Here is a 13,089-nt window from a genome sequence, read left to right on the forward strand (position 1 = left end):
CACAACCCCAGCAACTTAGATCTGCACTAAAACAACTCTGCATCAGCTCTTTCTTGAGAATTATAGCATATGCATGACAAATACTGCACAGTTATGACCAGTGTGTTTTATTTTGTAATACTATAAAAAGAAGAAGGAAGAATTCTCCCATCAGTAATGAGCTCCCTATTCAACATCCCTAGTATTACATAATGCCTCCACACTCGCTTAATGCCGGAAATGTTCACAGACTTCCAATTACTACTGGTAGTAGAGTATCCAGTGTTGTGTTTGGAAAGAATATAAAGATTGAAATGAAGTACAAACTATTATGTAAGGACATCCACATACACAAAAGGAACATGTGACCACTGCAGTAACTACTCATTACCCTTAAACTATGTTTTTCACGGGGATCGATTGACATATATATTGATCTTGATGGAAAAGCAATTACCATCAATGACCCTTTCACTTGTCAGCAGTGAAAAACCATCAGCACAGATCGTAGTTTCTTACATGGGTTAATAATTAATACTTTATTTAGATAGTTCTTTACCATTGTGTGCGATGGGGATGGAAAACTGTTTTTGCCCTCGATGTTGGTGACGCCGTAGCATGAACCTGACTTTAAAAAAAAATTCTGTTTCAAAATTCCCAATATATCAAAATATGACCTGACAGTGATAAAGATATGAGATATCACTTCGACCTGAGTGATCTTCAGACTGTGGAAAAGTGCATCCACTCCAGATATTAAGAATTAGATGGAATCAGCATTAGAGATCGTATCATGTGAACACGTGCTGGCGAAGATCAATAATGATGCTGAGAACTTTAAGAGGTCATGGGACTGCTTTCTTGTTTGTTGCACTGCTGTGACACTGTGGTGATCGAATGGACCGTATTGATACCAGCATAATTGTTGAATATCTATTTTGGTTGTATGACATGTCACAGGTCTTGTAATTAAAGGTAATACTGTCTGTTTATATATGTTTAAATAAACACTGTAATGATAAAAAAAATCATTTCTATTTTCATGCAGAGATTTTATTAGCAGATGTATTTATTTCGAGCCATTTTTTGTCCCATTCCGTGTAGAGCTTGATCTTTATAATGTTGCTCGGTCTGACTTTTGCCAACAGCAAATTTTCAAGCTGTTTGCACTGGACTCAAAGTTGTAAATTGTCTTTAGTTACCAGGTGTAAACCTGCTCTTAATACTTTTGGTTCTTGACAGATTAAAATTTCAAACATATTTGAAGTTGTATCCTGCCATTATTTCCTGTACACTATTACACTGTTTCACTGAAATTATGCTGCCAAAGAAACAGCTTTTTTCCAAGTTGTATTGTTTCCAGCATTTATTGCAGCATCGGTTGTACTGTGAAACAATGGGGATGAGCTTAATGTTATAACATGGAAACCAGAGTGAAAGTTTTTGTGTGTTGGAGCACAAGACTTCCCTCCCAGCGGGATTCATTCAGGTGATGTGTGTACTGTGCATTATGTGTCATATGCATATGTGCATGTGTCTCTGCATCAGGATGAGGAACAAACCTGGACACTCAACACTGCCTCAAACGGGTCCTGCAAACCTGGGGACATTCTGAACATTGGACAATTCAAAGTGTTCCTCTTGCGCCATCTTTAGGCCAAAGTGCGACATTGCAGACAATTTTTTTCACGTTTGCACTCTGAGTAAATTTTTCAAAAATCTCTTATACTGATAAATGCTGACGCTGTGAGATAAGCATTTCACTTCCTGCATTTCCTCTTGCAGCAAATAAGAACTCAAAAAAGTTGAGTTGTGCAAGAGGTTGCGCAGTGTATACTGAAAAGTGTGTGTTCCCACACTGTCGCCTGCACTGTTTCAAGCATTACGATGGGGGGAGCCCCAGTGTTGTCTATTTAAACTACCACTGTAGTGTTGTTTACGAAAGATCAACACACCAGGGAGGTCACTGTATCTCTTGATAAAGATCTGAGTGATACTTCAGGGGATTTTCAAATATGGTCATTAAAGTAAATTAAGTGTGATGGAAAAAAAATAAAATAAAACTAAGCAATGAGCAACTCGCCCCTTTACTCAGCAATAAGAACGAAAAAAAATGTACCAAATAGTGATTACTAAATTCGGGATGAAATCAAACTTTTCCTGACTCATGCCTGCTTTTACTGTAGTTTTCACTCATTTATCGGTCACAGTAGTTCCCTTTAAACACCGGGCGCATTGTTATGGAGATGGGTGATTTTGAAAATATACCTTTTGCCAAAACAATAAATATAAAACAAAAATGTCAAGCGTCGACTGGAATTATTTATTATTAGTGTAAATAATTATATTTTGATAGTGTATGGATGATTTGTATTGAAATATTGCCCTAAACATCGCGCTAGGTAATCTAGACCACCCCATTTTGTGACGGAATGGTATGACCCTCCCCATCTGTTCAGCTCCGGTGAGACTCTGATTGAAACAGATTGTAACGCTCCCCGGATCGCAATGGCAACTATCCCGACAGGACTGCGGTCACAACTTTTTCCCTCTTTGTAATGTTACGGAGGCGTTATAAGTCGCTGAAGAAACTACTTTCTAATGTGAGAACAAAACGCTACACAAGTCTTCCGGCCCGAAAATGTCCCGGGGATGTACAGTTTCTGTGGAAGAGATCCAGTCCTGGTGGGAAGTCCCCGCCATAGCCCACTTCTGCTCGCTGTTCAGGACCGCGTTCAACCTTCCCGACTTTGAAATAGAGGTAAACTAAAATCACGACTCTCGAAAGTGGCTTGAATGTGTTTGCTTGCGGAAATGAAAAGTTGTTTGTGTCAGCTTTTTCGTGTGCGGCGTGTGTCTCGCGCAGCCGGTGGAACTAGTTATGCGGTTAACCAGCTTAACGCTGTTCCGTGAAGTTCTCGTGCTGTACGGTTACTAAGGCAATCCTGTTAGGTAACCACCCAACGAGCTCGTTAGCTAAGCTAAAGTTAGCTGTGGGGGCTAATTGTCGTTCCGACAAAAGTTTAAAACTGACTGATAGAAACTTCCAGCCGGTCGAGCGGCCAGGTGTATTTTGTACGTGTTGCTGCGCGTGCAGTGATGCTCTCTTGAACCGTGGTAACTTTAGAACGGAGCTCCTCTTCCACCATGTGCCTCTCTCGTTTGTTTTCATTTTGCCCGGGGTCGTGTTTATGTTTGCGAGCGACTGTGTGCCAGATTATTTACCTCCCCTCCGCCCACCCCTCAAAAAATAACTTAATCTGAGGTAGTCTGTTCGGATTACATCATTGAATGGCGTTTATATTCCCATAAAACATTGTTTGGATTACACTTAACTGGCTAATATTCAGTCTTTTGGGCTGAAGTCGTGCAGTAGTATATTGTTTTGATGTGAGCCGTGCCACCGTGTATGTTTTTTCATGTTTTTTCTGTCACATGAAGTTAAGTTCACGGCGTGAGGTTTGAGTTTATTGTCTTGGAAAGCCATCTGGCTTGGGTAGCCATAGGGACGCAGATGCTGTGGAGGCATTGTTTGCTCGCCCAAGTCCCATATTGCTTCAAAAAACGAGGATTTAAACGTTTGTTTACACAGAAAATCGGCTACAGTACACCGCCAAGGTGGAAACCCAGCCTCAACGTGATATCCGACTCAAATTTATTACACCACTATTACATAATTGAACTTTATCACTCGATTCGAGCCGGCTCTTATGGTTTGAAAACACTGCAAAGTCAAATATTGCCCCACCATATCAACCCCACACCGGGTTTGATGAAGATGGCTCAGCTTGTCGAGGAATGATGGGACTTTAAAGAAACTGGTGGGGTCAACATCACGCATCAACAGCCTCCATCAGTCAGCCATCCAGGCAGCCAGCCGCCCATCCCCACCCCCTCCGGGGAGAGAAACACGTACGCATCGGGCTTTGTTGTTAAACGAAGTGCGAGCCAGATGGGGGATCGCGTTGCGCCCAGTTTACATGAAAGTTGAAAATGTTGTGCTGCTGCTTGCTTTGTTCCTTCGGCCCGCCCGGAGACCGGGGCTGTTTGTTTCATTATTACCACGAAGCTAACGAGAAGTTATGTAGATCCAGGGATTTCACAGGTTGAGCCGTCTAATTTTAACTTTACAAGTGCTCCTGCGGACTAAACGTGGCCCGAGCCTTTCAGCTTGAACAGGAGGATGGTGCTGTTGTAACCCTGGGTGAATGGTGTCGTTGTATTGAAACACACCACAGAGCAGCTCAGATATCCTGCTACACCCCTCAGATCAATTTAAATAAATGTTTGGATTACAATTTCATACTAATTGTCTGCAGATGCATTTATAAGAATGGTAATATTTGGTTCTGGATTCAAAGCTAGTTCACTGTATGTGTCCTTAAATGAAAACATAGCACCAGTATGTGTGCTGAATCTGCAACATTAACTTTTTTTTTAATTATGAGAACTGAAAGTAAACCTCATGTTGCTGAGTGCTCTCTTCTTGTGTGTGTCAGATGCTTTTTTTTATCTAACCCCTGTTCATTCTACTGTAACATGACGTTATTCTGAATGCTGGGTCCCATCTTCAACTTGACAAAAACACCAACAGTTTGTTCTGTGTTTTAAGCTAGTGATTGTTTATTAAACAAAACCTACTTAGAACTCAATGTCTTTATCACAAACTACAGCTAGGAACACATATTGAATATCATTACACTTTTTATTTATTCATTTGAATCTTGAGACAGCCATATGGAAAGAGTAATGTCTAGTTATATTTTTTATGCACAGTTTATTTGTTGTGCTTGAATTTTGATAGTGTATACACAAATAAAATCTTTAACAACTCTTCACCTATTCTAACCTGTGAAAATTAATGCTTGTTAGTAGTATATAATCAGAAGTTTTTCTTGGAATTTATTGTTGAATTAGCCTATTTGTGCTCACATTGTGGGTGATTATTTTCATCTTTTCATGGCATTTTTCAAAGCTCATAGCTGCTCATCTCAAGTCTGTGGAGCACTTAGCCTTGTGTAAAGGTTGACCTCCGTTTGCACCCTACCATTTAGTATTTAAAGTGAGCTTATGGGTAGATGCCATTTTCACAAATTACAAATAATTATTCTGACTAAATCAAAACGATTCAACTGTTGGAAATGCGAGCAAAAAGTTACTGCACTTTGAAGATGAGATCCCTAGAAATTCAATTGCTTATCGGCCTGGTTCATGTTATTTTGCTACTGTGGTGCTGCAAACTGAAATATTCAGACTGACTTCTGCTGTTTGGACCTTTGGTTCCACTGTGTTTGCTCTCTGAGGACTTTGTGTTGTCGAAATAAGAGGAAACTTGTCATGCAGACAGGCTTGTTTTGCTTAACGCTACATTGCAGCAACAAGACAAGCTGGCCAGGGCACTCTCGGCAAATGTAGGCATTTGGACACATTATCATTTGCCTCTCCCCTCTGTCTGGACTTGTTTTTTTGTCAGGGGTGCTGAAAATTAATGACCCACTTATGGTTGCATAAATAACAATTACATTTGACTTTTGGCAAAACATTAAACCTAATTGTGGGTAATTATCTAAAAACGACCCCCCCCCCCCCCTCCTTCATGACGCTTTTCACTGCGTGTGAGCATTTGATTTTGTGATCTGAGTCAGCTTAACTTGCGATCCTATCCCTGGATATAAGGGTTGAATTACCCAAGTACTAAAGGGGTGGGTGAATAAGGGGGCAGCCAGTCTCTGCAGTGTCATCGGACATGATGGAGTGCGGTGTGTTGAGTGAGCTTACTCAATTCCGTTCTTTACTTTCTTAACCCTATCAGTCATTCACTGTGGACATAGCTGCCGTTATCCTGTGTCCATCTTTGCTACTGCGTGCCTCCAGTGAGCAGGGGTCAGTATGACCTGAGCACCTCTGCATGACACTGCTTTTAGGTATTGATCCGCCCGTCCCATCTTGACAGATCTGTGTTATCCATATCTATTTTCTTTACCCTTAACACACACACACACACACACACACACACACACACACACACACACACACACACACACACACAAACACACCTACAAGCCAGAGTTGCTAACTATATTTAAATGCACGAGGCTTGAATTAGGTTGTCCTGGGAATGTTCACACTTTGACCAGTTCACCACTTTGTGGCTCTGTTAAGTATTTCCTTTGGAAAAAAAATCTTTCATGCCTCTTTGTAATATGAATGACAAGACTGGTCACTGCTGTCCAGAATCCAAAGTCTGTGATCATCTTACAGAATATTGTTCAGGCCTTTGACGATCAACACACGCAGAAAGAAAATAGTGAAACAACTTTAATTTTTCACAGGTTTTGTTATGTCTCGGATACACCCCCGGAAAACGCGTGGAAATTGAAGTTTTCTCTCTCTGAATTCATATCAGTTTTTCTTTTTTTTTTTTTTTTTTTTTTTTTTTTTGACAAATTAGTTAATGCCAAGGAGACCTTTCATTGACAGCTTACTATTGGATTTTGAGCATCGAAAGTGACATATTTTTTATATTTAGTTAGGAGCTGGAATAGATCAGTGTCAAGCCTTTCCACTCTTTCACCTCTAAACACTTGATGAATGTGAAATGTGTGAGAATCTCATGCTATGAAAATGAATGCAGCCAGCCCTATCCGAACACCTGATACATAAGTTCTGCTCTATGCTGTTGCTGAAACACCTGTTTCTTTTGGTCAAAGTAGATAGTTCAGTAATAAATCCCACATATGGAATCTCAGTGTTGTGGGGTCCTTGTGAAACGCCCGATACTAACAAACTCTGTGGTCCACTTGGATAGTGCTGCTGCAGTTCAGCTGTGGCAGCTCTTTTCTTTCTATGGTGCTGGTCAGTGATAATGGAGTCTACCCCCTGTTTCCTTGGCTAGCCTTACAAAACAGCCCCTTGCGCATTGTTCCTGGGCTGATACACTTCACTGTCACTGGTTTCCACTTTCCTCTGTTACAGGAAGCAAGCTGGAAAGAAAAGGCTGTGTGTATACGTGTGTGTGGACGAGGGAGTTGAGTGGGAGAGATGGAGAGCTTGAGTGGGAGGGAAAAGGGGAAAAGAGGGGAAGTAGAGAAAAGTGTCCTCGAGATGGAGCGCAAGACAGCGAGGAAGCAAAAGTGCATTAGTAGGACGTGCACTAAAGGCAGCCCAGGGTCAACATGGCTGTCCACTTTGCCTGGCTTTTTGTCTCTGTGGCTTATGCCGAGTTTCTTGGCTTCGTATCTGTGAAGTGATGCCTGAAATCCTACAGCCAGCAGACACCGCAGGCTTCTGTTGCTCCATCCTCATTGCCAGACATGGTCATCCATGCCAAAGACCTCTGTTCTCGTTCTCTTGTCAGTCCGTGCTCTGCTGGCAGCCTGTTTGGCACTTTGTCATGCCTTTATTTCATGTATCTTTATCAGTGGCCTGTCACTGTATTCATGAATTTGATCTTGTATTTTCCATGCTGTGGTTTTTTTTCATCATTGTACAAAATAAATGACATGGTATTGCTCTTCCAAGTTAATCAATTACTCTCACATGTTTTAGTGTACCTTTTCATCTCCAATTTTTAGTAACTATCACTAGATTCTTGTTAAATTGTGAAACTATTGAAAGAAAAAGGTTACGTTGTAGCATTAGATGTTCCAAATCAAATTTTGTTCAATCATTTGAACAATTTTGCAGAAATACTCTGCCACCGTGTCAAAAGATTGCAGAGTAGACCTGTTTGTCCTGATTCAAAGAGGTGCAGCACCCAAGCAAGATTCACCTGTCATATGAATTGATTTATATTATCAAAACATTAAGTGGGTAATTTATCACCACTTGACAGCCTTGTCTTAATTGCCCACACTTCAAGCTGTATTGGTTGCTGTTCCACGTATACAACAGTTACAGCTTTTTAAATAATACTTTATATCACTTAGTTTAACTTGTTTTGAACCAGATAGGCTTTTAATGATGATGATTACAGTGTTGCTTCATTATAAATATTATTATTATATGTTCTTTATGCATCCTTCTTTACATCCTAGAGAGCCGGGTCCAAACAATGGTCCTGAGGCGCTAAAGGGTAGCTGTTACTTTCTACTTGATTGATAGAACCCTCCGTAGTATGTGTGCTGTTCCGAGGAGGGCTATCTTCTGGACTTCTTGGACGTTGATGTTGCCAGGGATCTTGTCGGTGTATTTCTCTAATACCTTCTTCACAAGTCCAAGAGCTCCGATGACCACTGGTATTGTTGTGGTCTTTGTTCCCCACATCCTATTGATCTCGATTTCCAGGTCCTTGTATTTCGACAGCTTTTCTGTTACCTTGACAGAGGTGTTGCTTTCAGATGGTATGGCCATGTCTATGAGGATGCATTCCTTCTTCATTTTATGCTTGATGATGATATCTGGCCTATTCGCTTTGATCTCTCTGTCTGTCTGGATGGGCATGTCCCATAGGATGGTGATCTCGTTGTTCTCGGTGACGGTGTTGGGTTGGTGTTCGTACCACTTATCAGCTGTCTTCATGTTGTATTCCTTGCAGATCTTCCAGTGCAGGTAGGCTGCCGCTTTGTCGTGTCAGTGGACATATTATTATTATTATTATTATTTTTGTTTCCATATGGTTTGAGTTTGATCGTTTCTTTGGTTTTGCTGTCTGGATGATGGCTCGAAGCAAAGAGCTTCATTGAAGTACATCTACTGATTGTCTTTCGAACACACAAAAAGCTTGTGCTGTGTTCAGTAGGTAGATTTCATCAGAACCCACTCGCTCCACGCCTCTATGATGACTGCCATGGCGAAGGCATGGAGGCAGAGGGTTCACGACTTCCAGTTATGTCTGTGCATTGAACCAATGATCCAACATTCATACTCACTTCAGGGCCTGATTAGCTGGAGAGTTGTGCAGCACTGTGTACTTTTTTTTTTTTTTTTTTTATTGGTAGCCTATATTTGAATTGCTTTGCTTGACACACTCACTTCAACTTCTGACTCTCCTCCATCTCTGTGACCTCTAGCTTCTGAACAATAAGCAAAACACTGATGTTTGAGGTTTACAGCTATAAACCCACTTTTGTTTATGATGTGTCCATCTCTGCCAGTATGTCTGTTTTCATTAATCTAAAGTATTTTTTTGCTTTAAAAATTGCTGTGTTTCTCCGTGTAACCTGGCGTTTTTACTCCGTCTTGCCTACAGTCTTCCTGCATAGGTGTTTTCCCTTCAAATTAAATTTCTTTTGAAGCCAATGTAGGTGTGCACAAACCGTACACCTACCGCGCTTTCCAGTTTGTTTTGTTGCACCGGTTATTGCTAATAGCTTGAGAAGTTCATGTCATCACGTATTTGCCAACATGACCACACCTAACATCGACGTGAATGGATGTCTTAATAGCCTCTGTGGGTGTGCATCAAATGTCTCACCAAGCTTTCATCCTTTTACTCTTGACATCAAAATGTGTTCTACCCAGGCATCTTGACGTTAATATCCTGGCGTCCACCTTAAAGCCAGACTGACTTCCATCTGAGCACATTGTTCAGCTCATATCATTTCTTCATGGTGTTTTTGCATGGGTTAAGCCACAACCCAACCTGTCAGCCACTGAGTCTATTTTTCTCTATTTTACATACACAACGGAAGCCACCGGGCACGGAGCATTTCCAAAAGGCAGTGACCTACAGTCACCTCGTGTCCCTGAACACACCCCGCATGGACACAAAAACGTTCTCTCTGCTGCTGTCCTGGATGTGTTGTTCAAACTGTTAAGCGGTACCAAACAAATCCGCATGTTAGCAGTTTTGTTGCGCATATGATGAGAATCTTTTGGAAATGAAGAACTGGTCCTCAGTGAATGAGCTTTTAAGTTTTGAGGTGGCATAAAGGATCTGATTGTAGTACGTTCTGCTCTTTCATGAGATAAAATACTGACTGATTGCAATTCAGTCTCTCAGATTTGCTGTCTTTTCATTAGGAATTATCATCCATTTCATCCTCTACTTATTTCAGGCAGCTTCTTGCCATAACAACCTCTCCAATTATGCATCTGTCGTCTCTTCACCTTTCCACGTCTGCCTTTGTGATTGCCATCACTTGTACCTCTGTCACGTACCCAGCAGCAGCCCCTCTGCCCCATCCCCTTCTCGAGCCCCAGTAGTCTCCCTGTCACGGCGCCCCAGCCCCTGGCATCACCATGACTAAACCCCAGATGGTGGTTCTTTCTTTCCGTTCCCCCTGGAGGGTGGAGGCTCTTCACTCAGGCTGGGTGCTAGTTGCTGCCACCGCAGTCGTTTTGTGGAGGGGGCTCCAGTGTTTTTTGAAAAGCGCCCACTGTGATTGTAAAACAAGATTTAGTCCTATTAGATCTGGTAAATAAGTGAGAGCAGACTGCCTGTAAGCATGTCCTTGTTTCTGTTGTCTTGAAAGCAAATGGATTAACGGGGGAGGGGGATCGGATGGAGGCTTAAGTGTCGCTTCATCATGGCCCAACTTCAGATAGACGCACACCCCCCTGATTTCCACTTTTTCTACAGTGCAACTGCAAATGTGTGCCAATAATGTTGCCAATCTGGCATCGAAGGAGCTGCTTGTATATTAGTGACAAACATGTTTAGACTGAAGTGTGGCAGGACATCACTGGAACAAGCAAATGAAGGAGGAAAATAGTGGATTTTTCCAGGAGTAGAAGTGTTTTTGCTGTGGTCATGAGCAGAGATCACAGACTGGTGACAGTGTTGACTGTCAACCTCAAGCTGATTTTCCTTCTTTGTCATTTCCAAGGAGATGATTTCATCCACCACACAAATCAACAATGATCCATTCTCACTCCAAATCTATACCGTTGATTTATCCCTCACATCCCTTTTCCTTTCTAGTCCCCGTCCCACCCACTGGCACATCCCTAGCTCAGCCCTTCTTACATCCTTGCACACAGCAACCTCTGACATTTTCCTTTCCAGATCAGGCGACACATAATGCCTTCAAAACTTTTTCACACTCCATGAGTACCACTCAGAGATCAAGAACCCTTTTGCACGTCTTTTTTAATGCCCTCTCTAGAATGCACTGCGAGGGGGGCTTTGTAAGAGGCAGCTGCCCCTCCCCCAGTTGTGATTGACAAGTGAGAGCAGCAGTACATGCATCAGATGGTTTCACATGGGGAGTGTGTGCTCAGGGGGGAGGTAGAGGGGCACATACACTGTTTTTTTTTCTGCCAGCTCCATTGTTGAAGCTCCCCATGGTTCCTTCTCTCTGTCTCCAGTCTGGGTTCTGCATCCCTTCAGTTTTGCTTTTTTTGCTCTGTATCCTTGCGGTTGTTGTGAAGCAGGGATGAGAAAATTCACAGGGAGACTACGTGATGAGAACGTCACCAAAACAGGACTCATTCATTCCATTGGGATGCATGTGTCTTGAAAGTCTCTGTTGTGCTGCTGTGTGTGTGTTTATGAGTGATTGAGTGTGATGTAACTTTATGGAGGGTGTAGGTTGAAACATAAGGGTGATAAATCCGCTAGGCAAGTAAAGCACCATGGACTATAAAAGGTGCATGTTAACTTTAGGGATTTTCTTCCAAAAATCAGAAAACATTTTTGGGACAATACTGAGTTGGCAAAAGGAAAAACACAGAGGGGATAGACTTTCATCTGTGGGCTTTCACGAGGTGCAAACTGGCACTCTGGCCGGACCAACATGGATTGCAGGAGGCCAAAAATTAAATTAAGATTTCTGCCTGAGCATTTAAACCCCCCGTGTAAAACTTTACATGGTTAGTTTTCCAAATATTGACTGGTGCTAATATAAATGTTTGTTTTTTAAGACATTATGTTGGAATTAACAAAGTGGGTGTTAGTATTTCAAAATGTCATTGACTCACTCTGCCAGTCAGTGCTGTTGTGAATGGGCCTCCTCACACAAGTGAGAGATGTAGGGAAGTTCTCCTTTGGTCGGTTGCACACTCAAGCTGTACATAATCTATGCGTACATCCCTTAATCTGTTTTCTGGAAAAAGCAGCCTGGGATAGGTTCCAACATTGCTTGAGGCTGCAGCCTTACCAAGCCAGCAACACAGGCCAAAGGGCACGACCGGCCTCTGCTTTTGGGAGCACGGTGTCCAGTGTTTCACCCCTTACTAAAAATGCAACAGGTTTCATCAGTTTGGGCGTATCCAATCAGTGAAAATTAATTTACAATCCAGGAAGGCCGGTGGTGTGTAAAAGTACTTGTCAACTACCAAAGCACACGTTTCACCAATTACAATAGTTTCCAATTATAAGCTGAAGATATTATGACACTTAACATAATAACCTTAACACAGTTGTACATCTAATTGACAGTTAATTATTCCCCCTACTGTCATCTACCACACACGCACATGCTCCATCCACATGCATAAACAACCATAAATCCACCCACTGCCTTGCTCACTGCTGTTGTTTCCAGGCTGGCTGCATTTAAATGATTAGAGGGCTGGGTTATCTCATCCAAGTGCCAGTGTTGGTGTGAACATGGTCAAAGTGCCTTGGGTGCCATTGCTATGTTGTTTCACAATGTCAGGACCTTGACACCGCCAGCTGACTTCAAAGAGGTTAGGTGCTGTGTCCCCTGATGTCTTTTGTTACATATGACATTTCAAAACAATGCTAGATTTATAATCAATGGCTATAAAATATTTGATTGGGGGTGGGGGGGTCATCAATCGTAAGTTTAGCTTTAATTCAGACTTCCCTTGCCTTTTACAGTCACGCTCTCCAGTCCCTCTGTGTGTAAACATGAGCATGACTATGTGCGTCCACTGGGATGTTAGCTGAATCAGGAAGCTCAGCTTTATACAAGGAAGTCGATGATTTAGTTTCCTAAAAGCTGACTGTGAAAGTGTGTGAGGCTCTGCTGCGCTGGGTGGCCTCCCATCTCCCTGTGCTTAATGTTCCTCACCCACATGGTCAATGAGCCAGTCCAAGGCAAAGGGTCTCCATCTGTCTGGGATGTGCCTGGCTCCGGAAGGATCTGTCCTATGGTCATCCCTCACCTCCTCCTCTTCCCCAGCCACCTGTTCCACCTGGCCCTGACTGTGACACTACAATAAAACTGAGCTGAAAGTTGAAACAAACCTGACACTTGTGGA

General features: G+C 42.2%; 1 protein-coding gene across 2 annotated transcripts in view; it reads left to right on the plus strand.

Moving 5' to 3' along the window:
* The first annotated feature begins 2,482 nt into the window (after positions 1 to 2,482).
* The window catches only part of LOC115391449 (cat eye syndrome critical region protein 2 homolog), a 37,203-nt gene continuing 26,596 nt past the window's right edge, over positions 2,483 to 13,089 (plus strand). For both annotated transcript variants that reach the window (XM_030095715.1, XM_030095716.1), the window contains exon 1: positions 2,483 to 2,740. In XM_030095715.1, coding sequence (XP_029951575.1) covers positions 2,621 to 2,740 — 120 coding nt within the window. In that variant the 5' untranslated portion in view covers positions 2,483 to 2,620. The remainder of the gene's footprint in view (positions 2,741 to 13,089) is intronic.

The sequence above is a fragment of the Salarias fasciatus genome, chromosome 7, assembly GCF_902148845.1.
Source record: "Salarias fasciatus chromosome 7, fSalaFa1.1, whole genome shotgun sequence".
NCBI lineage: Eukaryota > Metazoa > Chordata > Actinopteri > Blenniiformes > Blenniidae > Salarias > Salarias fasciatus.